This window comes from Canis aureus, chromosome 3 (assembly GCF_053574225.1).
Source record: "Canis aureus isolate CA01 chromosome 3, VMU_Caureus_v.1.0, whole genome shotgun sequence".
Lineage (NCBI taxonomy): Eukaryota > Metazoa > Chordata > Mammalia > Carnivora > Canidae > Canis > Canis aureus.
This window is the reverse complement of record NC_135613.1, coordinates 10,528,102-10,555,608: the sequence shown is the minus strand read 5'-3', so window position 1 is coordinate 10,555,608 and position 27,507 is coordinate 10,528,102. Positions and strand designations below refer to the sequence as shown.

At 38.9% G+C, this 27,507-nt stretch overlaps 1 protein-coding gene and 1 long non-coding RNA gene across 35 annotated transcripts in view; one reads left to right on the top strand and one right to left on the bottom strand.

Annotated features, from left to right (window-relative positions):
- Positions 1-27,507, top strand: part of LOC144308513 (uncharacterized) — a 137,492-nt gene that overhangs the window by 100,671 nt on the left and 9,314 nt on the right. For 2 of the 3 annotated variants that reach the window (XR_013374978.1, XR_013374989.1), the window contains 3 exons: positions 12,136-12,280; positions 22,416-22,603; positions 22,922-23,255. This is a non-coding gene — a long non-coding RNA (uncharacterized LOC144308513). The remainder of the gene's footprint in view (positions 1-12,135; positions 12,281-22,415; positions 22,604-22,921; positions 23,256-27,507) is intronic. The other variant, XR_013374996.1, reaches the window with a different exon arrangement.
- The window catches only part of ZFHX3 (zinc finger homeobox 3), a 527,663-nt gene continuing 518,252 nt past the window's right edge, over positions 18,097-27,507 (bottom strand). For 31 of the 32 annotated variants that reach the window (XM_077888804.1, XM_077888884.1, XM_077888896.1 and 28 more), the window contains one exon: positions 18,097-24,116. In XM_077888804.1, coding sequence (XP_077744930.1) covers positions 22,417-24,116 — 1,700 coding nt within the window. In that variant the 3' untranslated portion in view covers positions 18,097-22,416. Of the gene's footprint in view, positions 24,117-26,676; positions 26,814-27,507 lie in introns of all 32 variants that reach the window. The other variant, XR_013374931.1, reaches the window with a different exon arrangement.

Sequence of the window (27,507 nt, the reverse complement as noted above, 5' to 3'; positions counted from 1 at the left end):
GCAGGCTCCATGCAGGGAGCCCGATGTAAGACTTGATCCCAGGTCACCAGGATCAGGCCCTGGGCTGAAGGCACCGCTAAACCGCTGAGCCACCCAGGCTGCCCTAGGAAAGACATTTTTATATTGCATGCAAGTACAATTGAAAACTTCATCACAGATTCCCTGCATGGAGCCTGCTTCTCCCTCTGCCTGTGTCTCTGCCTCTCTCTTTCTTTGTGTGTCTCATGAATCAATAAATAAAATCTTTAAAAAAGAAAACTTTATCATAGATTAGTTATCCATATATATGTGTGTGTATTTCTGGGCTCTCTGTTGTGTCTCTGTTCTGTTTGTCCATCTGTGTATTTATTCACACCGTTTTAATTACTATAGCTTTATATCACATTCTACCAGATATCTTTCTTTTTCAAGATCACTGTGGTTCATCTTGGTCTTTTGTATTTTCCATATGCATTAGTCTGTTAGGGCTGCCATAACAATATATTATAGACAGGGTACTTCAACAGCAGGAATTTATCCCATTTCTTAATACTGAAAGGCTGAGATCAGGGTGTCAGCATAGTTGTGTGAGGGCCCTCTTCTGGATTGCAGACTTCTCACTGTATCCTCACATGGTAAAGAAGTGAGGTAGCTTTCTGGGGGCCTCTTTTATAAGAACATGAATCCCATTCCTGCGGGCTCTGCCTTTAAGACTTAATCACTTCCCAAAGGCCCCACCTCCTAATAGTATCACCTGAGATATTAGGTTTTCAACATTTAGACAATAGTAGCATACAAATTTTAGGATTAGTGGGTTCAGTGCTACCTACATATATGGTCAATTGATTTTCAACAAAGATGCCGAGGTAATGCAATGGAGAAATGATAGTCTTTTCTTTGACAAATGGTATTGGAATAATTAGATACCTGCATGTCAAAAAATGAACCCCAATCCATGCTTCACATACTATACAAAAAAAAGAGACCTCAAAATAAATCCTGTCTTAAATGTAAAACCTAAAATGATAAGATTTGCACAAGAAAAGAAAGGAGAAAGTCTTTGTGACTTTAGATTAGCATAGATTTCCTAAGGCACAGTAAGTATACAATACAGAAGAACTGACAAATTTGACTTAAAATTTAAAGCTTCTGCTCTTCAGTATAAAATCTTAATGAAATGAAAATATGCATGGCGAATAAGCACGTGAATATATAGCACAAATTATCAGTCATAAGGGAAACACAAAATTACAATGAGATACCAGTAGACAAACCTTTTAATATTGTTATAATTTACAAAAACTGACACTACCAAGTACAGTGGGCGTTCAGAGCAGCTGGAACTTTCATTTATTGCTGGTAGGAATATAAAATGGTGTAATTATTTTAGGGAACAGACTGTGTATAGTTATCAAGTGCCACAAACAAATTACATACATTTAACTGCTGAAAACAACACGTGTATTATCTCAGTTTCTAGGAGTCAGAATTCTGGGCAGGGCCTTCCTGGGTCCTCTTCTGCTTAGGGTCTGCAACAAAGCTTCAGTCAATGTATTAGTCATATTTGGGGTCTCATCTGAGGCTTAAATGGGGACCTATTTTCAAGTTCATGTTGTTGTTGACAGGAGAACAACAGTCTTTGTGGGCTGTGATATTAAGAGCCTCAGTTCATTGCTGGCTATGGGTTATTCTCACTTCCTTGCTAATGGACCATTACATATGGCAACTTATTTTATCAGAATTAAGAAGGGGGCAGCCCTGGTGGCCCGGTGGTTTAGTGCTGCCTTCAGCCCAGGGTGTGATCCTGGAGACCCGGGATCAAGTCCTATGTCAGGCTCCCTGCATGGAGCCTGCTTCTCCCTCTTCCTGTGTCTCTGCCTCTCTCTCTCTCTCTCTCTCTCTCTCTCTGTGTCTCTCATGAATAAATAAATAAAATCTTTTTAAAAAAAGAATCAAGAAGGAAGGGAATATATAGAGAAGGTCTTCTAGCAAGACAAAAATTATAATTTTATGTAACATTATCATGGAAGTGACATCCTTATCACCTCTGCTATATTTTATTGTTTAGAAGTAGATTCTGCTTTACAAGATTCTGCTATTACAAGAGGGCATAGATACCAGGAGGTATCCCAATAATTGGGGGCCATCTTAGAATCTGTCCACTATATGTATCTTCATAACAAAGTTATATGTTAAATTTACCATATGACCCAGATAGGTATTTGCTCAAGAGGAAAGAAAATAGGTATCCATACAAAAATCTATATATGAAAATTTATAGCAGCTTTATTAAAAATTATCCCAAACTGGAAACAACCCAGATATGCGTCAATTGGCGAATGGATAACTAAATTTTGGTATATATAATATATATATATGTATATACATATATATATATTATACGTGGATATATATATGATAGAACAGTATTCCAAATAAAAAGGAACTGATAAATCTAATAACATGGATGAATCTCCAAAGACAGTTATGCTTGGTGAAACAAGCCAGACATAAGGAAGGTACAAAAGGAAAGCTACATACTATATAATTCTGTTTATATTACATTCTATAAAAGGCATAATAGCTGTAAGGGAGAGAAAAATCAGTGGTGACTTGGCTGGGGATTACGAGAGGACTGACAACAAAGGAGGGGGAGCTTTTAGACAGTAATAATATATAATTCTATATATTGTTGAATTGTTGCATATATAATACATACATTTGTCAAAACTCATAAGACCGTACACCTAAAAAGGATGATTTTTACTGGATATATGATTACATCAGTAGTCTGATTTAAAAATAAGGCTTTAGTACTCAAAGATTTTTTTAAAAAAGATTTTATTTATTTTTTTCATGAGAGACACAGAGATCGAGAGGCAGAGACACAGGCAGAGGGAGAAGCAGCTCAACACAGGGAGCCCGACGTGGGACTCGATCCCGGAATTCCAGGATCACGCCTTGGGCTGAAGGCGGTGCTAAACCACTGAGCCACCCGGGCTTCCCTCAAAGACTTTTTTTTTCTTAAATGTAGTAGAGTTTGAGGCTTAGCTAGTAGTAGATAAATTATTTTGCTAATCTTGAAAGTTAAAAACTTAAATTTTTTTTTTTTTTGGAATGCTGATTTCTCCTCTATGGCAAGAATGTCTCAGTTAATAGACTACTTATTGAACTGATAAAACATTCAACTCAGCATTTGCCTTGTAATTTTGACTACTGAATACAAATGTATAAATGCATAAAAGTTAAAACCATCATTCTTTACCTATAAAACTCGAATGGTAATCAGTACTTCTACTTCCTTCCTGGATAATACAATATCTTTAAAAGCTTTTAACTCTTTTTGATATCTTCTAATCTAAATGCTAATGTTGAATATTTCAATTTCATACATTTTTTAAAACTTCACAATTATTTAATATCATATTTATTTATTTTTATTGAGATGTATTTGACATATAACACTGTATTAGTTTTAGATGTACAACTTAATGATTTGACATGTGATCTATTGCAAAATGATTTTACCGCAGTAAGTTTAAACATTCATCACCATACAAGGTTATAATTGTTTTTCTTGTGATGAGAGCTTCTAACACTTACTGTCTTAGCAACCTTCAAAAATACAATATCGTTAACTATACTAGAAGTTTGTATCTTTTGATCACCTTCCTCCATTTTACCCATACCCCAACCCCTGACAGCCACTAATCTGTTCTCTGTATCTGTAAGTTTGTTTTTGGGGTTTTTGTTGTTGTTGTTCAGATTCCACATGTAAGTGAGATCATATAGTATTTTTCTTTCACTTAGCATCATGCCTTCAAAGTTCATTCATGTCACAAGTGGCAAGTTTTCCTTCATTTTATGAATGAATGACTTTCCACTGTGTGTGTGTGTGTGTGTGTGTGTGTATACCTATTCCTATACCAAAATATATACTAAGTGATGAACATTTAGGTTATTTTCATGTCTTGGCTATTGTAAGTATAGAATGCTTTGGGTAGTATGGACATTTTAACAATATTAATTCTTCCAATCCATGACCATGACATATTTTTCCATTTATTTGTCTTCTTTAATTCTTTCATAAGTGTCTTATCAGTTATCAGTAATCTCCTTGTTTAAGTTTATTCTTAGGTATTCTATTCTTTTTGAGAAGATAAAAAATGGGATTTTAAAATTTTTATTATTTTTTTATAAGAATGAAAATGGGATTTTAAAAGTTTCTTTCTGATACTTCATTATTAGCATATAGAAATGCAGAAGTTTTGTGTATTGATTTTGTATCCTGCAACATTAGTGTATTGATTTATTAGTTCTAACAGTTTTTAGGTTGAGTCTTTAGGGTTTTCTTTTCTTTCTTTTTTTTTTTTTTTTTAAGAATTTATTCATTCATGAGATACACAGAGGGAAAAGCAGGCTCCCTGTGAAGAGCCTGATGCAGGACTCCATCCTGGACTCCTGGATCACAACCTGAGCCAAAGGCAAACACTCAACCACTGAACCACCCAGGTGCCCTCTGTAGGGTACTCGATGTATAACATCATATCATCTGCAGTAGTTAACAGTTTTATGTCTTTCTTTCCAACTTGGATGCCTTTTATTTTCCTTTTTTTTTTTCCCCCTAATTGCTCTGGTTGAGATTTCCAATACTATGTTGATTAAAAGTGAGTGGGAATCCTTGTCTTGTTCCTGATCTTAGAGAAAAATTTTCAGTTTTTCACCATTAAATAGCTGTGGGCTTGTCGTATATTACCCTTATTATGTTGAGGTACATTCCTTCTCCACCCCGCTATGTTGAGAATTTTATCATGAATGGATGTTGATTTTTGTCAGATGCTTTTTCTGTATTTACTGAGCTGATCATTTGTGTTTTTCCCATTATTTTGTTAATGAGGTATATCGTATTGATTTTATGGATGTTGAACCATCTTTGCATCCCTGAATAAATTTCATTTGCTCGTGGTGTATGATCCTTTTAATGTATTGTTGACTTCGGTTTGCTAATATTTTGTTACGCATTTTGCATCTATGATCATTGGCAATATTGACCTGTAATTTTCTTTCTTTTTTTTTTTTTTTTTTTTTTGTGGTGTCTTTGTCTTATGGTGTCAATGCTGGCCTTGTAAAATGTTTTTTGGGAGGAATTTGAGAAGGGTTGATATTAATTCTGTTTTGAATGTTTAGTAGAATTCATCAATGAAGCCACCCAGTCCTGGACTTCATTTGTTGGGAAGTTTTGAGTTACTGATTCAAGCTCTTTATCTGTAATATATCTGTTCAGATTTTCTGTTTTCATGATTCAGTCTTAGTAGGTTGTATATTTTTAGGAATTTATCCATTTCTTGTAAGTTGTCCAATTATTGGTGTATAATTGTTCATAGTAGTCTCATGATCCTTTGTATTTCTGTGGTATCAGTTGTAATATCTCCTCTTTCTCATTTTATTTGTTTTCTCTTTTTTTCTTGCTAAGTCTAGTTAAAGGGTTGTTTTTTCAAAAAACCTGTTTCATAAATCTTTTTTATTGCCTTTTTTTGTCTCTATTTCATTTATTTCCACTCTGATCTTTGTTATGTTTACAAAGTTTGGGTTTCATTTGTTCATTTTCTAATTCATTGAGGCATAGAGTTAGATTGAGGTTTTTTTTTTTTTTTTTTTTTTTTTTTTTTTTTTTTTTTTAGCATTTGGGTTTTTTAAAAAAGATTTATTTCTGCATGCAAGGAGAGGAAGACAGGCAAAGTGGGGAGTGGGGAGCCCAAGGCAAGGCATGATCCCAGGACCCTGAGATCATGACCCAAGCCAAAATCAAGAGGAGGATGCTCAACTGACTGAGCCACACTTGGCACCCCAGATTGTTTAAGATTTTTCTTGTTTCTTGAAGTAAGTATATATTGCTGACAACTTCTGTCTTAGAACTGCTTTTTCTGGATAAGTTTCATAAGTTTTTATGTATTGCTCTTCCATTTTCATGTGTCTCAGGGTATATTTTGATTTCTTTTTTGGCTGTGTCAGGTTAATTTTATCTCCTGTCAATCCAGACAACCAAGTTTAAAGATTGAGATTCAATGGGCTTTCTAGGGAATTTGAACCTGGACTGTAAACCTGTGAGAGGCCTGTCCGACCTTTAGATTACCCAAATCCTAAGGTTATAGTCTCTTGTGGTCTTAGTTTATTCTAAACAGTGTCTCCTATTAAATCCTCTTTTTGGAAGTCCTGAGCTTTAATTTCTACCCTTAGTGATGGTTTCTTAATATTATGAAGTTCCTAGTCATGATCAAATTTCTAATTCTCTCAAATATCATCATTTAAATAATAATACAAATGAGGATCCACATAAATCCATGTTGCCACCTTGTTTTTAATATAACTTTTAGGTATCTTCTAATGCATAGGTATTTTTGTTTCCAACTTCTTCACTCTCTTTGCAATTTATTTAATAAAGAACTGTTTGATCTAGAGAGTTTCTCGCAGTCTATTTTTTGTTTATTGCATCTCTGTGCTATAATTTAGTGTGTACCTCTCTTCTCCATATACCTTGTGCATTAGTTTGCACAGGCTGCCATAACAAACACCACAGACTGGGGGACTTAAACATGTTACACATTTGTTTCTTCACTGTTCTGGAGGCTAGAAGTCCAAGATCAAGATACTGGCAGGATTGGTTTCTAAGGGCTTCTGTTCTTGACCTGTAGATGGTCCTCCTCTTCTAGCGGCTTTACCTGGTCTTCCCTCTGTATGTTTTTGTGTTCTAATCTCCCATCCTTTAAGGACACCAGTCATATTGGAATGGGGCCCGGCCCACTGACCTCATTTATCTTTAATTTAATTTGGACTTTATCTCCAAATGCAGTCACATTCTGAGATGCTGGAGGTTAGGAATTCAATATAAGAATTTTAGGGGGACATGATTAAGAACATCTGGAGAGGGGGATCCCTGGGTGACTCAGTGGTTTGGCGCCTGCCTTTGGCCCAGGGCGTGATCCTGGAGACCCAGGATCGAGTCCCACGTCGGGCTCCTGGCATGGAGCCTGCTTCTCCCTCTTCCTCTGCCTGTGTCTCTGCCTCTCTCTCTGTGTTTGTCTATAATGAATAAATAAATAAAATCTTAAAAAAAGAACACCTGGAGAATTGGTAGTTAGTTGCATCTAGAGACTTGATCATTTCTTCTTATTTTTTAATGAAGGTAACATTGTGAATGACTACTTACTTCCATAAGTAGTCTCAAAATGTTTCTTTTTGCTTTCTTGGTGGTATAGAATAGTAGGGAGTAAGGTAAACAGTATTTATGTTTAGAAATGAGCATGCCTTTTGTCTGTTGCAGGATTGAGTCAATTAAAATCAGGAATTTATCAGTACATCATGAACTTCCAATTCCTTTAATTCTGTACTGCTGTTGCCCTGTCTTTAGGTTGGTGGTGTGAGTATCAGGATTTTTACCTCAGTGTTTTTCCTCTTCCATTGGGCTTTCAGCTGCTCTACTGTATGTCTACACAATGAAAAGAGTCTTTCTAAAGAAGGAATCCTACTGTTGCTCATCCCTTAGTGGTAGGTTCATGGTGGAAGCAGCGAGGGTTTTTCTATTGTCTAGGTTCAGACTTAGTTTTAGGGAGTCCCTGCATAACTTGGAAGAAGTTCATCAGCATTTTTGCTCTTTCTTCTTTTCCTTTTGGCAACCAAACTCTACTTCGTCATATGTATTTGGCCCTGAGCAGGAGTTTTCTGCTTCCTCCTCCTTCCTTCCTGCATATATCTGCTTAATATAGGATTCTGGGCCCAAGGTCTTTGACTGTCCCTGCACCAGGGATGTAGGTTTTTTTTTTTTTTTTTCCTTTCTACCTCTTCCTCTAGCCACTTCTTGCCTGTGACTTGGGGCAAAAGTCCTCTTTAATGCTTTTACTTTGGAGTAGAGAAGGGTCTGGGGAAGCAGGCAAATGCTTAGTGCTTATTTCCCAGTAGCAGTTGATTTTCTCCCACAGGTCTGTACTAGTTTCTTCATGTGGAAGGGTTGCAAGTGAATCCTGTCACTTGGCCATTAGCATTCTGTTAAATTTGTAGTTGGTTTCTTTCTCCTGTGCTCTGCTGAAGGCAAGACAGTCGTGAGTCTTCTATCCTTGGAAGGGCTTGTTGTTCTTTGGAACCCAGATTACTTTATTGTTATCTAACTCAACTCTCTAGTAAACTCAAGAAAAATAATTTTGTAGATAATCCATTTTTTTCATTGTGTGGGAGTGAGAATCTGCAGCTTTCTACATTTTAATGGGAAGCAGAGAAAAAAACTTCATTTCTTTTTGAATCTTAAAATTTTTCAGTTTCCACTTTTCTTAAAGGATTTTTGTTTACACATCCATTTTTAAAAATTAACTTTTCTAATTTTATTCCAAGTTATCTGAATTCTGATTATTCTAATGTTCTTTTATATCTAGTATCTTTTCAAAAGTTTCCTTTTGGCTCATCTTGAAATGTTAAGCTACATAATGTTCATCTATTCATGGGTGTGTCTTTCATTTTTTTATAATTACTTTTTATGGGATTCAACTACCATCCTATCTTGTTAATCATTTTTATGTGAAATTAGTTTTCCTGAACTTTCAGGAGTAGATCAGTTGGGATAACTTTCTTAGTTTCCTGGATCTAGCAGTCCCTATTACATTATTTTCATGAAGTGTTCAAAAATATGGTCTCAAAAAAAAAATATGGTCTCATACTAGGAGAATTCTTGTGCTCCTCACTTTTATCTTGTGCTCCTGCTTGCTTGACATTAGCTGTCTCACATGTTCTTTCTCCCCTCTCATCTTCCCCTCCCTATTATCCCTGTCTTGCTCAATTTGAATTATCTCAATCACCATTTCTTCTCATTGGAGTGTTCTGTCTAAAAGGAACTGAAATTCCAGTCCTTTCAGATCTTACCTTGCCCTGTTCCTCAGGTTCCTCACCTCATAAAGCATGCAGAACCTCTCCTAGTTTCAGCTGTTCTCATGAGTACCTATTGGCTATTTTAGGGTTTTCTCTATACTCAAGGTCATCTGACACTTCTCAGACACTTACTGCTAATGCCATGTAGCACATGTAGCTTTGATGGTTTGTTTCTATTCATATTTTAGGGTTTGGGAAGGTATTTAACACCTGTTTTTTGTTTGTTTGTTTTTTGGTAGATCTTGTTTGTGGACTTGGGTTTTGTTATTCTTAGTCATTCGGTTTTCATGGGGGTAATTATGTGAGATTTTAAAAGTTAGCTTCTATTAGAATTTTCCCAGAATTTATTTATCCTCTCTTGAATGGTAATTTAGCTGGATATAGAAATCTACATTGTTATTGCTTTTCTCTCAGCACCTCCTGGCTGTGGTTCTTTTGTCTCCTTTATCTTTTCTTGCTGATAAAAAAAAAATCTGCTCACAGGATAATTATTTTATCTTTGCCAAATAATAAATGTAAAAATTATAAAAGCCACCAAGGAGAAAAATAATAGCTTACCCATTACCTATAATTTCACTGGAGTGTGTCTCAGTATGGACTTCATTCATCCTCAGTACACTACATGTACTTTCAATCTGAAAAGTATTTTTCCATTCTGAAAAATAACCATGTAACTGTTTCTTTGATTGTCACTTATTATTGAAATCAATTTCTATATTTTTCATATATAGTACTTTTTTAAAAAAGATTTTATTTATTTATTTGATAGTGAGAAAGAGAGAAGGAAAGAGCACAAACAGGAGGAGTAGCAGAGGGGGGAAAGAAAAGCAGGCTTTGTGCTGAGCACAAAACACAGGGCTCAGTCCCAGGACCCTGGGGTCATGACCTAGTGTGGAAGGCAGATGCTTAACTGAGCCATCCAGGCACCCCCATATATAGTACTTTTATTTTCTTGGTTATACCTGCTTGCTTTTGTTTCATAATTAGTAGTTAATGGATCATAGGCCATTAGATTTTAAGTAAATCCATCTACTGACTGTTAAGTTCTTGGTTATCTTGGTAAATTTTTTTCATGTGATTTAGAATTTTGATTTGGGTACTTAGTTTTTTCCCCCTCACATATCTTTTTATATCCACCTATCCCTCTATAGTGGCTTTGCAGTTGCCTCTGCAGTGGCCTTAAAAAGTTTGGTGAAAGTTACCCATGAAATATTCTGGGCATGCTGCTTTTGTGGGGGGAAAAGGGGATGTTTACTTTTATAGGTCTTTGATAGCAATGAATGTTTTAAAGTTATATGGGATACTCTATAAGTCAGACCCATCCATTAAGAGGAACTTTAAAATCTGCATCTTTTTTTTCTATACTTCATTATATTGCATTTATACATAACTTATGGAAATATCTTCATTGGTATGAGATTTTACAGACAGAAAAATCATAAAAATATTCCATTTATCTTTTTTTCTAATGAGTAAACCAAAGAAACCAGCTGGTGAAAACTGAAGGCAAATTTCAGACTTCATAATTATTTAATTCTCTCTATTAAGGTTATTTTTTAAAAAATGTTATTTATTTATTCATAAGAGACACAGAGAGAGAGGCTGAGACACAGGGAGAGGGAGAAGCAGGCTCCATGCAGGGAGCCTGATGTGGAACTCGATCCCAGGTCTTCAGGATCCCACTCAGCTGAAGGCGGTGCTAAACCACTGAGCCACCTGGGCTGCCCATCTCTATTAGGGTTATATTCTGATGTTCATTCTGGGTTTGGTGTGAGGCCTGGCTTTTTCAAATGTTCTACAAACGTTTCCATTTTGATTAGAAAAACATAACCGTGTAACTCTTCAAATAACTACTTAATACCTTCCTTCATTTTTTTTTTTTTTTTTGAAAGCTACAAAGGGTTTCAACTGGTACTTCTAAATTCCTAGGCTGTTTTTATTGCAATTATTTTTTTCTCCTAAAAAGCAAACATTTGCCTAATATAGTTTTTAATCCTGTCCCATTTGATTGTTTCATTGATTTCTATTCTCCTTTACTATCTGCTGAAAAATATCTCCCTTACTTACAGGTTTGGGACTGAAAATTTTCTAGTGTTTTATCCTAAGGATATATAATTTGATCTATACTCATTCATTTTAAGACTTCTCTTCCTATTAAGAAGCATAAAGATGAATATGACTACCCTTTCCTTTATTCATTCTTTAATTTACTCAAATATTAAATGTATATGTAGGATAGCAGGTGATCTAAGGGTAAAACACATGTATGTATCATTGCCAAAAACACATTATGTATGCTACAATAAGGGGTCAGAAAAGGACCTGGGAAGATGTGATGAGAGTCATGGAATAAATAACATTTCTAAGCCTTTAAATGTAGAGGGGAAAGTACAGGGTGTGTTTGGTAGGTAGGCTAGTTTTAGTGGAGTAGATTATTTGCAAATAAATATAGTGGGAATATAGTGGGAAAGATACCCTGGAACAAATATTGAGAGTTTTGAAAGCAAGTAATGAGTCAGCACTCTATGAATTTCATGAATTATGTATTATATGCCCAATTAGAAATAAATTTTTGCCAAAATAACAAACATACCAAAAAAAAAAACAACCCACGATTTGAGTTTAGCAAGAATAACTACTTCTAGTTCACTACTAGGGCCTGATTTTTATTATTCCTCTGTATTTGTGCAATGATTTCACCTCATAGTATGAACTACGCTTCCAAATGGATCTCTTGAGCCACACTTAGGTGTCCTAAAAAATGATCTGAGTGAAACAAGACAGTGAAATGGAAGTGTTGTGGTATTTTTTCTTTTTCTCTTTAAAAACTTAAATAACTTTATGAATAGTGATAGCCCTTATAGTTAAAAGGGAAGACCTAAAATAGTGTTTTACCATCAGAAATATTTCTGCTGCCATGGGCTGACTTTGAAACTTTAGAAATGGTTTTCCCATTCTATCTGGCAGTATGGTATGGCAAAAAGTGGCTAGAAGAATTTGTGTGTTTACCTACCCTTCTTCCACTTGTGATTATTGTGATTAAGCAAAAGGATGAATAGGTTACAATCCTTATCCTCAGAGTGATTCAGTACCATGTCATGTTCAGAGAAGTCTGCTGGGGAAATAAGACTCCTATGTATATCAAACCTTTTGGGAAATTTTTAAGTGTAGGTAGCACTGTAGAAATGTATATAGGACTTTGCTTGCATATATCTAAAAGCTAAATTTGACTTTTGCTTCCAGCTGAGATGGAGTAACAAAGACCAGACTTACCTTCCCAGCTGAAACAACTAAAAAGACAAGATAAAATACATGAAAGAATGGTTCTCCAGTCACTTAACGTTACACAGTGAAGGACAGTGATTGCTGAGAGATGAAAAATAAACAGGTGAGCCCTTTGATTATTCCCTCTTAGTTTCTTGAGAGTTTCTAGGCCACAGCACAGGATATGGAACCTATTCCTAGGTAGAACCCAGCAGACTGTGGCTTAAAGAAATAAAGCTGATCCTGGGGAAACCAAAGCAGCCAGAATATGCAGGACACAGTAAAGAGAGACCTCTGGAGATGTTTACAGGGACCCCAACAAGTATTCAGAAAAGTGCTGACCAATGCTTGCATGTTAGGAAACTGTGAGACAGAAAGGATTAGAGGGAGCCGCACCTGATGCTCACACAGACTGGTAAAGTTCATGGACATTTTTTTCCCATGGGACATTTGAGTAGAGTTCTCAGAAAGGGTCCTTTTCAGTTGTGGGAAATAATTAGCCCTCAACTAAATAGTGTTTTCATTCTGTCCAGCAAAATTTAAAATGAGATCCAAAGGCATCAAACTGTTTCCAAATAACTTAAGTACATCACATAAAAAACTGGAAATTTATAGGAATACAAAAATATTTATCCAACAAAACAAATTCACAATGACTAGGATCTAATCAAAGAACACCAAATATGCAAAGAGGCAGGAAAACACAACTCATAATGAGGAGAAAAATCACTCAATTGAACTGATGCAAAACTTATGTAGATATGAGGATTAGAAGAGGATGACAGTAAGGCAATTATAACTGTTCAAAAGTTATATAGAGACATGGAGGATATTAAAAAACTCTCAAACTTCTAGAGATGAAAACTATAAGATATGAGACATAAAACCACACTGGATGAGATTAATGTCACATAAAGAAGAAAGGTAAGTGGACTTGAAGGCACAGCATTGGAAACTATGGAAAATGAAACCCACAAGAAAAGAGTAACCTCCTGTCCTCTCCCTAACCCCTCTCCCCAATGAAACCAGAGCATCAGCAAGCTACAGGTTAACTTCAAATGGCCTAACAGATAATTGCAGTCCCTACAGGGAAGGGGGATAGAAAAATTTTTTTGTGGAAACAATGGCTGAAGAATTTCTTTCTTTCTTTCTTTCTTTTTTTTTTTTTTTTTAAAGATTTTATTTATTTATTCATGAGAGACAGAGAGAGGGAGAGGCAGAGATGCAGGCAGAGGGAGAAGCAGGCTCCACGCAGGGAGGCCGACCTGGGACTTGATCCTGGGTCTCCAGGATCACGCCCTGGCTGAAGGTGGCGCTAAACCGCCAGGGCTGCCCAAGAATTTCCATTTTTGATGAAAGGTAATACCCAAAGATTCAAGAAGCTCAACAAAACCCAAGCATAAGAAACATAAGTAAAACTACACCAAGGTACATCAAAATCAAAACATGATGTGATAAAACTAGTGATAACAAAATTTTAAAAGCAACTAGAGAAAAAAATTATTTAAAAAAAGGATGACAGCAGATTTCTTATTGGAAACAATTCAGATGAGGCATCAGTGCAGCAATTTTACAGTTTGTGAAAAAAAAAACTAATTCAGCTGAATACAAGTCAGATTTTGAAAATTATTCACTGGCAAAGTTAGAACCCTATAACGAATCAAATGCAGACACCTTATAATGAAATCTTATCTATAGGCAATACATCAAAGTACATTTATAGGTTATTATTCTCAGAGAAAAGGACAAATCACTCACCATCTTCCATAGCTTTTACTAGTCCTCTCACACCAATATCACTCTTTTATTTCCAGTACCATCACTGTTTTTTAAAAATGGAGGAAGTTCACAGATGGAGCTATACCCACCTACATCACTGGTAAGTTCTTATCTGCAGAGGCAATCATGGAACATTCTACTCAAACCTTTACTCTGTGCTAATTTTTTTTTTCACTTGTTCCCATGCCTCTTCCAGATATTTATTTTGTAGTTTACTAGAATAATAGTATCTTAAAAACTCTTCCTGTGCTTTGGGGTGGAAGAATCCTATTGCTACAGTCCTCTGTGGATACTCTTTCAGTTTTGTCTCACATACAGTTCATTCACTCTCACAGTTTCATTTTAGAAGCTACAGTTTCTAAGCTGTGTATCTGAATCACCTCAAAATAGGCCATGGCAGTGGGCAAATTGTCACAATCTATTCCATTTTCTCTATTCTGTAACCCCGGACATTTAAGCTGCTCACCTGTCAAGGGATGGTAAAGCAGGACTATGTTTACTCTTGCAAACAAAAACAAATTAAAGCCATCCTTTCTTCTAACTGAATTAATTAGAAGTGGGGCACTGAAAGAGTGAAATGCAAGCTCCTGCACTGCATTTCTGTACAGTTCTGAGCAGAATCTCCCTGAGGGTCCTCTGGATCGTCTGAGATATTTATGGACAGGGAAGCATCTGAATAGAAATATAAGGCAAGGGCTTAATGGGACTGATGTATACAGTTGCAGCTCCCCCAACCCCCTGCCAACCCTCTGCGACTTAAAGCAGGACTTAGAAAGCTGCAGTCCCAAGGAACCTACAGCAAAAGAGACGTGGAGTGTTAAAACTGACAAAAATATTAGCAACAGGTATTTGTCACTCAGTATGTACCAGGCAGTGTTCAAAACATTTTTGCATATATTATTTAATCTTTGCAACAATCTTGTGAAACAGGTACCATTATCCTCATTTTACAGTGGGAATAAATAACAGAATCAAGGTCATGGTGCTGGAGCCAGAATGAACCCAGTTAGTCTTTTTTTTTTTTTTTTTAAGATTTATTTATTTTGTCCATGAGAGAGAGAGAGAGAGAGAAAGAGAGAGGCAGAGACACAGGCAGAAGAAGCAGGCTCCATGCAGGGAGCCTGATATGGGACTCGATCCCGGGTCTCCAGGATCACGCCCTGGGCTGAAGGCGGCGCTAAACCGCTGAGCTACCCAGGCTGCCCAAACCCAGTTAGTCTTGACTCCTGAGCCCACTCTCTCAGACACTTTTCCTTAGTGTCTCTCAGGAAATAGTATGTGGGTTGTGTAGGGGAAGAAGGAACACTGGACAAAGGCTAAACATATGGGTAATGCCTTCTCCCCTCATTACCTCCCTACCCTGAACACCTGTGATGTCACCCACTTTGCCTACCTTATAGATCATTTTGAGGAACAAGCAAGAAGTAATTTTACAAAAGTACTTTTCATGTATCATGCAAATATAAGGTGTTATAGAAGACATCCAAAAAATAGTAACAGTTGAGGGAGCTCAATAAATAGTAGTGTACAAAGAATAAGAAAACAAGAGCAAGTGTCAAAAGGAAGTTTTTGGCATTACAAGGACACAGAGAATATTTACTGAAGCCTACCTCACTTGCTACTCTAAGCTGCTTCTTTGCGCTGATTTCTTAGTCCAAGATTTTTTTTTTTTTAGATTTTTTTTTTAACTATCATTTATTTATGATAGTCACAGAGAGAGAGAGAGAGGCAGAGACACAGGCAGAGGGAGAAGCAGGCTCCATGCACCGGGAGCCTGATGTGGGATTCGATCCCGGGTCTCCAGGATCGCGCCCTGGGCCAAAGGCAGGCGCCAAACCGCTGCGCCACCCAGGGATCCCTTAGTCCAAGATTGAAACCGTTCACCTGAAAGTTCTTATTCCCATGTTAAAGGACTCATAAATCCGATTACATAGTCTCTTTGTTCCATACAGGATAAGAAATGAGGCAGTCATAAAGGATCAAGAACAAATTTATTTTTGCACCTATAATTTATTTTTTTTTTGCACCTATAATTTAAAACCCCAAGATAGACTGAGAGGAATCTAATTGGCCAAGACATCTTAAAAATATGTGCCTCTAATTTAAAAGAGGATGAAAAAAAGAGGGAGGGAAGAAGGAAGGAAGGAAGGAAGGAAAGAAGGAAAGAAAATACCCACCTTTGCTGTGAAGTAAAAAGTAATGGAAAGCTGCCTCTACTTTAATGGCCCTGAGAGCACTAACTCCTTTACAAGTTTTACCAGAGCCTTGGCTGGTCCACCCCCAGCAGTAATGTACAGAGACTGAGTGAGAGCACATGTGTCCTGCTGTAATTAAGGCTGCAGAGCAAAGCAGCAGGTGCAAACTTCTCATCCTTCAACTTGACTCTTAAACTGCTTGTGCTCTTGTAACTTAAAGTCTAAACTTGTTAAAAGTGAGATTTGGAAGGTCATTAGTCCATAACAGGAGCTAGGCACTACAGACATTTCTTTAAAGCAAAATTAGAAACAGCTACCTAACACCTATCACCCGTTTTAAGATGTTGCCGTTTCACATTTTCCGGGTGTGTGTGTGTGTGTGTGTGTGTGTGTGTGTGTGTGTAGTACTATTAATTCCAAGGAGATTAATATCCACATGAGCATGATATTGAAGCCAGATTGGAAGCCTCCTTTTAAGAAAAAGCTTTTCTAGTAACCAAGTCCCTTGCCCAAACCCCTTGCAATGTAATTCAGGTGCTTAGAGATTTTCTGATACAAAGGGCTCAACCATCACTAAGGTTTGGTCTTATTTTGTTAAAAATTTATCTGTAGAAGAATTGTATTGTAGTTACAGTCCTCTAAAGAGCTGAGACAGCAAAACTTCTCTGCAAAATAGTTCAATTTAAAATGTTTCAGTGTGATCCTGCCAGATCCTAAAATAATTATAGCTTAGAAAGGCAGACGTGGCTTTGGGTCTGAACAGTTTTTATCATACTGTACCTTTCTGTGGGGTCAGAAGATCAGTGACATAACTGTGTGCCAAGAAAACATACTGACATAGAAGCCTTGTGCTTCTGCAGTAACACCCAAAAGAAAGGTACAATGTGTCGGGAAAGATCAGGGTTTTATTAGGGATAGTGATGCTACTTGTTTGGCATAGAGGTTCTAGCATCGGCAAGGGAACCAACTTTTCCTTTCTAAGCACTAGCAATGCCTCTGCCAGTTGTAGAATTCTCTGACATTTTTAGCCAATAGGCTCATTGCCTCTTGAATTCCTGCTCCAGGAACTAAGAAAAAAGACTCGGTTGACAATGGCTGTCAGATGCAATAGGAGAGGATTTCATAGCTTAACTCCTGAGGTAGAAAATATCCCTGTTGGCCGAGGGCAGATGCTGCAGACCTTGCAAGGACATAACTAGCCTGCAATGCTATCCAAGCCCAGCTACTAGAGTTTTGTAATTTATTTATCAGCTGTGACTATAAATTAGAGATGAATGGAAGGCCTTTGAGCCTTATCTTGGATATAGTCCTTATTAATGAATTTCAGGCATTTTGTGCTGTTAAGAGGTTTTTTGTTTTTTGTTTTTTTTTTGTAAGAGAACTGAGTATTCTCTATGTAGGAATGACTAACATTATTACTATTTTGCAGACTATTCTTATCTCAAATTCCATAGGAAAGGTAGATGTAGTGAATATTACTTAGTTCAACTTACCTTTTATATCCTTCTGTTAAAAACATTGGATCCAATTCCCATCTCAGAAAAGTTTAACTTACCTCTCTTCCGGCCACCAGCAAAACTAACTTGCTTGTGGTTGTACCAAGTGTCCAAGATTTTCATATAAACATTTGGAAAAAAAAAAAACACACACACACACACACACACACCATTAGGGCTGAGGGTCAAATACTATCCAAGTTGTCAGGCTTACCCTTCTCAATGAAATAAGCTGAGAAGGGTATTTCATTGAGAAATGAATGAAATTCATTCACCACAGTGAAAACCTGCTGCACTTTCATGAACACCAAGAGATGGGAAACACATGGACATTTAGAAATACTAAAGATCTGTGTACCTTGGAATAAGTATATGCAACCTCAGGATACTGTTTACATTTTGCCAGTCATCGGTCTCCTTTCTCACACATGCGCACACACACACAAAATCTGATGGCATAAGACAAGAACTTTTGCTCATATTTTTTTAATGTATCACAATGAGCAGGAAACATACTTGATGAAATATTTTCAAAGGAGTATATTCAATTACCATCTACAATCAACTTAACTATGACAACAAAGTTTTTGTGACAAATTTTTTTTTCAGTTTGAAAGTTCCATGTGGTTCTGTTTGTTAGTCTCCATGTATTTTGGTACAGTTCGAGATCAGCATTGTTACAGTAACAAAAAAGCTAACAAGACTACATTATAGAAAAACACCAAGAACATCATTTTTGGTTTCACTTGCTCTATTTTTTTTTGTTTTTTTTTTTTTGTTTTGTTTTGTTTTTTGTTTTTTTGTACATTGCAAAGGCTGTTCATATACCTCTTCACCTCAGGGTCACGTTCATTTATGCTTTCTTTCCTACCCAAACTTGCCCCCCTCCCCCCCCAGAAAGTAAACAAACAAAAAAAAACTAGTCAAAGCTTTGTTTCACAGTGGGCAGTATCTCAGCGCCAACAAACAACCAACTCAATTTATGCTTATATTTAAAATGTTTTAATTTAATTTATTTAAAAAAAATATATGTCCATGAACATCAAGTGCACTGGCTTGGGTCACTGCCTCTCTCTCCTGCAACTTCCTGCCATGCCTGATAAACTCAGGTTTAAACACATGCCGTCTGTTTTACTTTATTTTCAATCATGTAAAACTTTGGCCACATTCATCTCTTTAAATAACTTTTAATTAAAAAAAAATTCCTAGACTTAAACTTTTTCGTGTGTGTATGTTTGTGTGTGTGTTTCCTTCTTAAGTTTCTTTTTGGAAGGATGGAGGAAGGATGGTTGAAATAAATTCCATTTGGTGGGTTCATATGGTGCCATGACTGAATGGTGTCAAGTGCCAACCCACACTTAGGAGTTATTTGGGGGGGAAAAAAACAAACCAACCAAAACATGAAGTGTCAGTAGAGGTGAAGAACTAATTTAAAAAGTGAGTTGAGATATCCTATTCAGCTACCTACTATGCAACAGACAGGAGTTAAATTCTTCTAGTGAGACCAATCTAAACAGTTGAGCATTGTAGTGAATTCATGCTTTGTAAATGATACCAGTCATAGCCATAGTGGATGTCAACCCACAAACATCTAACTAGTTCATATTTGGCTTCTAATTGTCACCATTACTGACTGCTTTGCTACTTCTGAGTTAATGCTGATAATTTTTTTTTTCTTTTTTGAGTGAACATATATGTGGGTGGTAGAGTTGTAGAGGAAAGCATCAAATGTGCAACCCACTCCAGGATGAAACAATCACATAACCCCTCTGAGAAACACTGGTGGGTGGAAGCATGCTTAGCCAATCTACCCAACCACCTTGCTGTTGCCAAATATACCCACAGGTCAAGGCATGGCTTCACAAAACACTGACAGTCACTCCGCCGCACAGAGGGAGGATGGCATAGTAGCTCAAAACAAACAAAAAAAAACCCCACCATTGTGGAGGGGGTGGCAAAATTACAAGGAAATGAACTTAAAGTTGAGGGAGGAGGGAAAGGGATAGAAATTGCACTAATACCAAGCAATATCATTTTTAAAAACAAAGTTTTCAGAAAAAAAAAAAACCTAGCAGAATTTGACAGGTAAAGCTAGTGTTAAATTGTTAATTGGTATCACATAGAGAACCAAAAACAAAAACAATTTTTTCTATATGATACAGACACAGAGTAACATACAACAGTTAAATGGCAAAAAATATATATATATTTCATAGAGTTACAAACGATAAAATAATGGAAAACAAAAAACTGTACAACTTTAAAATTTAAAAATGTTCATCTCAAACACAGGGAGAAATACAAGAATTTTTGTTAAAATAAAACAGCTTGTTAAAACAGCAAATGTTTTTTGTGTACTTGTTTTTGACACCTTATGCTACAACTGGATATTGGTATGAATAGTTAGATGGTATTTCTACTTAAAAAATTAAAAAAAAGAAAGGAATTTGCACTGTGCATCAGCCTAGTTAGAAATATATACAACAGTTCAGGATCTACTCTTTCATTAAACCAAAAACAAATTCATAAAAATAAAATAGTCCCGGCTAAAAAAGAGGAAAAAAGAAAAAAAGAAATCCATTTTCAGATCTTGGAATGCTCCAGTCTTTTGCAAAGTCGTTGAGTGGCTTCAGCACTGGGGAAAGAAGCCTGAAAGATGACCAATGGAACCTGCATTCACAGTCTTCAAAGTTCCCTTTTGAAACATAAGGAAGAGAATGAAGGGGAGAAGGATTTCACACTTTTGGGGGTAAGGGGAGATTATTTCTGTTGATGTTTGGCTATGAAAGTGAAACAGCAAAGCATCTATTTGTCTCCAAAATCTACGTTTTTAGCAGCACAAAGTTTTCCTTTCAAAGTTCAGATCGTTGTTTTAAGATGAGAAAGGGTGTATGTTGCGTTGTGTTATGTGTTACAGGAATACAGATATTAACATAAATACAAGTGCCTCACATACGGTTCCTTTTTTGCTCTCTGTACATTGCTATCTGCTTCTTTGTTGGCTGCACTCTGGATCACTCGCCGCTCAGACTGCCTAACACAAGGACAAAACTTTGAAGTAAAAAATGTGTCTTTTGGTATATGGAATTGTCATTAACAGTTGCCTCTCTGCTTGCAGAAGAAGCACATAACAACCTGGGAATCTTTTGTTTTACTCTTTCTTTTATTAAACTAAGTCTTGTTTGTTTAAATCAGAAACAAATTCTCAAGTAACAAGAACCCTTTCCCTTTTTTCTGCATCAGCAGTGAAAGGGTGTGTCTTTGGATTTTATTTAAAGCATGAAATTTCTTTTTCTGAGAGGAAAGAAAACAAAAACAAAACCCCTAACCAAAAACTTTTTTAGAAAGAAAAGTACACAGCCCAATTACACAAACCGAAACAAATGCTTTAGTTTAGGAAAAGAATATTTGAAGCATCTACCAAACAAGGAAGAAAAGGAGGGATAAAAAGAAAAGCTAAAGGAAGGATAAATAAAAAATAAATGGCACAAGGCTTACAGACATAGGTAACTAGAATTATATGCCTTTAAAAAGTTTCAACTCCCCAACCAAAAATAATCTGTGAGGATCCTAATGACCCCTAGAACCTTTTGAAATTCTTTCTTTAGTTTTATAAAATAATTCTGTAGCTACCCTCTAAGAAATGAAGGCAGCTACCTTAAGTGGGAGATTATAGGGTGGGAGGAGGAAGGAGAAAGTGGAATTAAGGGACAAAGGGGAGAAAAGCTTAGGCGAATCAACGGATTGCAATCTATCTGCTAGGAATGAACAAGACAACATCAAATGAGGAGCTGTCAGCTGGACCATACAAAAAGCTAAATGTACACAAAAGATTTTTTTTTCCTTTTAAATCTACCATACTGCTTCAGTTCATTTCCAATGCAACAATCTACTCAACACCAAAAATGGTCATATCTATCATAAATACAGAAAGTCAGTTTTTAAAACTTATTTTTTTAAGCTACAAGTCCTCAACACTCTGTGTGTGGGTTGTTTTTTTTTTTTTTTTCTGAAAGTGGGAGTGCTTAACTTTTCCCCTTGAAATTGGCTTCAGCAGAAAAGCTATCCTTTAAATCCCCAGAAAGCTAAAGCAGTTCACATTGTTTTTCTCAAATACTTTCTGCCCGTTTTTAAATTAACAAAACAAAAATCTTTTCTGGAACAAAAAAAAAAAAAAAAAAACTGAAAAAATAATATATTATAAAACAATGAATCTGAAAACAGAACAAAGTGTGAGCGATTGACCTGAGAATAAAAAGACATTACATTTCTTTTTTTTTTTTTTTCTTTTAGCAAGCCATTGGTATCTGAATGCTAAGATAGCAAGAAATTTAAAACTGTAACAAGGTGGACTGCTTTCCCATACAGTGCATGCCGGGCTCCTCTGTGCTATCAATGTGGGGTGTTTATTGAAAAGGGGGCAAATATACAAGGGGTTTAAGCTCCAAAGACATTAGGGAGGCCCTGCGGACTTCTGTTTCCCAGACCAATAGTACCTTCAAAAGGACACAATGTAACAGGGTTAAGGGTTTGGTTTTTTTTTTTTTTTGTTCTTTTTTTTTTTTTTTGAATATTAAAAGAAAAAAAGAAAAGAGACAAGAATGTAAAATCACCGGCATAGATAGGTATATGGGAAAACAACCCACGCTTTTTCTTTTTTTTCCTTTTTTTTTTTTTTTTTTTTTTTTTTGGTTAGAAGCTTTGGAATTGCAGTTAGTCTATTTTTGAAATTGGTTTGTTATTAATCTTTTTATTTAAATTCATTTGTTTGTATTGTTCATCTTCAAAGCTTACAATCTGAAGGTGTCCGTTCCTACACTGGTCAGACCACTGTCCTTGGGGCAGCTGGGGTCTTTGGGCCCCTCCACCGGGCTCGCCGGTCCGTCGGACTTTTGGCTGAGATCCGTGTCAGACTCCTCCGAATAGTCGTCTGTTGGCATCGAGGGCTGAACCCCTGAGGTGCTGCATGAACTTGAGGTAACCGTTGAAGATGAGGAGAGAGGAGGAAAAGAAGGGGGCTTCGCGGCCGAAGCCCGGGAGACCACTTGCGGCCAAGACTTCCTGGAGGCGTGGGGGGAAGCGGAGGACGAGGAGGGGGCGGCGGCCGACGGGGGAGGGGGGCTGTCGTTTGAGTGAGCGGCAGACTGCGAGGTAGATGCGGTGCTAGGATCGGGGAAGCAGGCAGAGTGAGGTAATAAACTAGGGTGCTCTTTGGCGTTTCTTGCTGCTCTCGTGATTGTTCTGTGTTTGTGCAAGGCCGACTCGAGATGTTGACTCAGAGCTTCCTCCCCACAGAGCGCGCTCTCGCACGCCAGGCAGTGGTACGAGCCGCCGCCACCGCCGCCGCCGCCGCCGCCGCCGCCACCAACGCCGCCGCCGCCGCCGCCGCCGCCCGTGGGGACGTGAAGCACCATCTCTTGCAGGTTCACCACAGACTGGCCGAAGAAGCAGAGGGACTTCAGGTGGCTCCTCGCCGCCTCCTCGTCACCGAAGCCCGCCTGGCACTTGCGGCAGACCAACTTGTACTGCACCTTTGGAACAATGAAGGGGTCGTAGAGGGAGTCCGCACTTTTGCTTTCTGCTTCTGGCTCTTCGGGGAGTTTCGGCAGGAGGGGGGACACCTCACGGGGTGCGTTTTTCTGCTCTTCTGGTTTGGGGGATTCTTTGGCAGGGTCTTTGTCTGGGGAAGCAGCCCCCGGGGGGACTGGGGTTTGGCTTGCTTTGGGCTGCTGCTGCACTTTTTGCTGCTGCTGCTGCTGCTGCTGCTGCTGCAGTTGCCGCTGCTGCTGCTGCTGGATCGCCTCCTGCAGACTCTGCTGGTATTGCTGGTACTGCTGCAGTAGGGAGCCCGGGGACAGCCCCATCAGGGCCTGCGACAGCGCAGGGCTGTAGGGAAACAGGCCCTCCATGCCATACATAGGCTGCAGGTACCCACTCTGCAGGGCGCCAGGGATCTGGGGGGCATAGTAAGGAGAGAAGCCTGGTACAAAGTAAGGAAGGAACTGGCTCGTGAGCAACGCTGTGGGGTCCGAAGTCAAGGCTGCCTGGAGGGCCTGCAGCTGTGCAGGGTCCACTGCATACTCCATGGCGGGCAGTGGGGCTGAGATCGTGGCTGTGGCCGCTGTGGGGGCATCTCCTTTCTCCTTCTTGGGGACAGGAAGGGGCTCCCCTTTCCCTTTGTGTGCCCTTTCCTTCTCCTTTACCTTCTCGCTGTCTTTGTCCTTGCGTTGCTGTTGCTGCTGTTGCGGTGGGAGCTGTGGTGCGGGTGGTGGCTGAGCTGCGGGCGGCGGCGGCTGCACCTGTGGCTGCTGCTGCTGCTGCTGGGGTTGGGGGGGTTGCTGAGGGGCCATCGCCATGGTGGCTTGTGCTGGGGTTGGGGAGCTCAGCGACGCTGAGGACGGTTTATTTGGTAATCCAGATGTGGGGAGGCCAGGGGAAGGAACTGTTGTGCTGGGCAGACCCATCAAGTTCGGTTTAGGAGACGTTAAAGCTGAAAGAAACGAAGACAGAACCATACGTCAGTCTGGGGTGCTGAGGATGAAGCTCAAGATGTTTTGACTTGTGTCACTGGCATGAAGTCTGAGATCTCAAGGTTTAAAGTTGAAAGATCCTCTCCAAACCATTTTCAGTAGAGGGGTCTCACCAGGCTCAGGGGAGGATAGCCTTATACTCTATGATCAGGGCCCAATCCTGGGTCAGCTCCCCTAGTTCCCCTTTCAGTTAAACAACTTCTAACACCTTCCTGCCACACATGCCACACCCACTAATTCATATGTTCTTTGCCCAGTTCCCCAAACTAGGTGTTTACAGCTGGGACATTTGAACCAATGTCCTTCATCAAAGCTCCACAGAAACAGTATAGCTAAGAGGCCCCACCAGAAGAAGTTGTAGAGGACAGAGGTAACTGGAGAAAAGAACAAAAGCAAGAAACCTGACCAAGCCCCACGACCACGTGAACAAACACATGTGCCTCTCTGGTCTCCACTGCTATAGTTGAATGGATGTGTTAATAGGGCAGAGAGGAGGATGAACAATGGGAAGAAATAAAAACGATCTATTCAGGGAAAACTGTCCCCATTACCTAGGCTCACCTAATCTGCACTTTAACAAATCTGTTGAAAAATGTAACCGTGTAGGCATATGAATCTAAAGTTTATTGGAGAAATGAGCATTCGCTCTTCCTACCCATTGGAATGACATACAGATGCTTGAGAAACCACCCCCAAGAAGAGGAGAAAAGCAGTATCAGAAATGGGAACAGCCCAGTGTGTTGGCACCAGTGCTTCCTAAGACATCACGACCTACTCATACTTATAGGTAGTAAAGGTTTTTGACCAAGTCACCAGGCCCGCATGGGGTAGATACCCATCTGCAGTCACACTCTGCTTATAAAGCCTTCACTCAGCCCAGAGCTTAATATCCATCCTCACTCATATTTCTCTCCTACTCTGAGTGTTTTGTGCCAGGTATGGAAGACAGCATTGCTATAGGTGCATCAAGACTAGCAAGGTGGGGATGCCTGGGGTGGCTCAGCAATTGAGCATTTGCCTTCAGCTCAGGGCGTGATCCTGGGATCCAGGATGGAGTCCCACATTGGGCTCCCTGCACAGAGCCTGCTTCTCCCTCTCCCTGTGTCTCTGCCTCTCTCTGTGTATCTCTCATGAATAAATAGATAAATCTTTAAAAAACAAAACAAAAAGACTAGCAAGGTGGTGGTGGTGGTGGTGGAGGACAGCAATGTGGGGCAGGGAGACCAGATGTGCTGAATCAGGAGATGCTGGGAAGAATTCACAGGCAGTGGACCTCAGAACATTACACTCACCACACTTAAGAAACTAGACCGTATTCATCCCTTCTTTGGAGGGCATCAAAATGTAAAATAATAAAATTCCACAGCTCCTATTTCATCTGGACCACCTTCTGCCAAAAACTGGGGTTGTGGGGGTGTGTTCTATAACATGACACTGTCCTTATGAGAAAACACACAGAAGCCTAGATATGCGTGAAAACAATGCTGACTTCACACTGGTGCAACATTTAAAACCCCTCAAACTTCAGATGACGAGGACAAGGTTGCCTCAAGCTGCCAATCCCAGAAAAATAGCCGTTAATGTTTGGAAAGCGAAGGGGGATGCCTCCCTTGGCTTCACAGAGCAGCATTAATTTACTCTTTCAAAACAGCAGAAAAGGGCTACTGAAATGAAGTCATCCAGTTTCCTCAATGCACAGAAGGAACTGAAACCACAAAGAAGTATGTGACTCAGAAAAAGCCAGTAAAGGTTCACTGGTTAAACTGGCACGTACAAGATGGAGAGCGAATGGATTATGAATTCAACAACTTAGGACATGGCTCTCTCTCTCTATGTACTTCTAGGCAACAGGCCTGCTCCATATTATAGGTTGGAGCCAGACAGAGCCAAAAGATCAGTGAGGCAAGGAGAAAACATCTAGAGATTTCTCCATCTCTGTGGCATCAGGCTTTCAGGAGAAAAATCCAGGTCAGAAGGCCTTAAACTGACTTCTGTATCTTGAATAGAAGAGAAAGGAATGGTTAAGAATTATTTACAGAACCCTTGCTATATTTACCAACTTCTGTATTAGCCATATATGATGTAGTAGTAGCTCAATATATTTGCAAAATAATTCCGTGGCCTCAGTTTTCTCATCTGCAAGATTATCACTAATAAGGCATCTCATCCCCGATGCCTGACATGTGCCTCTGGAGTCAGACTGATGCTGTAAGGATTGTGTCTGACACACAGCTGCTGTTTGGCCCTATGCCCACCCACTGACTGCATGGAACCTCAACTTCCCATAATATATGGTTGTAGGGACTAAATGGAAGGTCATATGGAAAGAGCTTACCATTGGACTTGACATATTAAATACAAGTTCCTTTCCCCATTCCAGATCCAGCGCTCCTGCGAGCTGTGGTACAGTCAGGTGGTAGTAACTGGGGCACACCTGGCTGCCTCTAGTAATTAAGAGCACACCTTTCTATCTTGAGTCCACTGTTAGTGGTCAGAACCTGAGTAGCACTAAACATATACCTGTTGACTGACTGGCTCATATTGGGTGTTGTGGAAGGAGCACATAGCACTGGGAGCCTGGAGGCCTGGGTGGGAGCTCTGGCTCCTACCCTAGCTTGCTGAATGGTCTTGACCTCTCTGGCCCTCAGTTTTCTCATCTGTAAAACAAGGGGAATAGATCAGACATTCTAATTCTAATTTTTTTTTCACATTATTACGAAACCAAGCCCTTCTGCCAAGGTCCTGGGTTGCAAAGGCAATTCAGTGCCTAGACACGTTCCATAGCTTGATTCTTGCCTTATGTCTTGTTGGCTTTAGCAGAATTCTGTGACCTTACTTGCCAACAATGGTAAGCAATGACTTACACATCTTAACCTTTTTACCACTTCAACCCCTGAGAATGGGGACACATTCTGAAGGCAAGGAGGCACTTGAAAGGCTCTTGTTTGGTTAAAGTACAGTGGTCAATGCAGGCCCTGAGTGGGATGGGGGAGGGGCATGACTTCCTAACTTCTGCCTAAGTTTCACAGGATCCTGGAGGTCCAGTTTAGGAAAGACAGCTGGCTCCAGAGAAGAGGGGTGACAGCAGAGAAGGAGGAACAAGAAGACACAGGAAGAACTATCAAACTCCCTATTAATAATAGAAAAATAAGAGTACCAAGTATATGACTGAATTAGGGAGCTGGGGGGAGCAAGAAAGAGATGGGCAAAAGGAAATGAAGGGGTGACTGAAGATCCTAAAAATGAGCATTAATGTTTTTTGTCTGTCTGAAGACTCAGAACCATATTGCCCAATACGAGATTCCTAGTCAGTGCATTCGAGTACAAAGTCTCATTAAGAACTACTGTAAA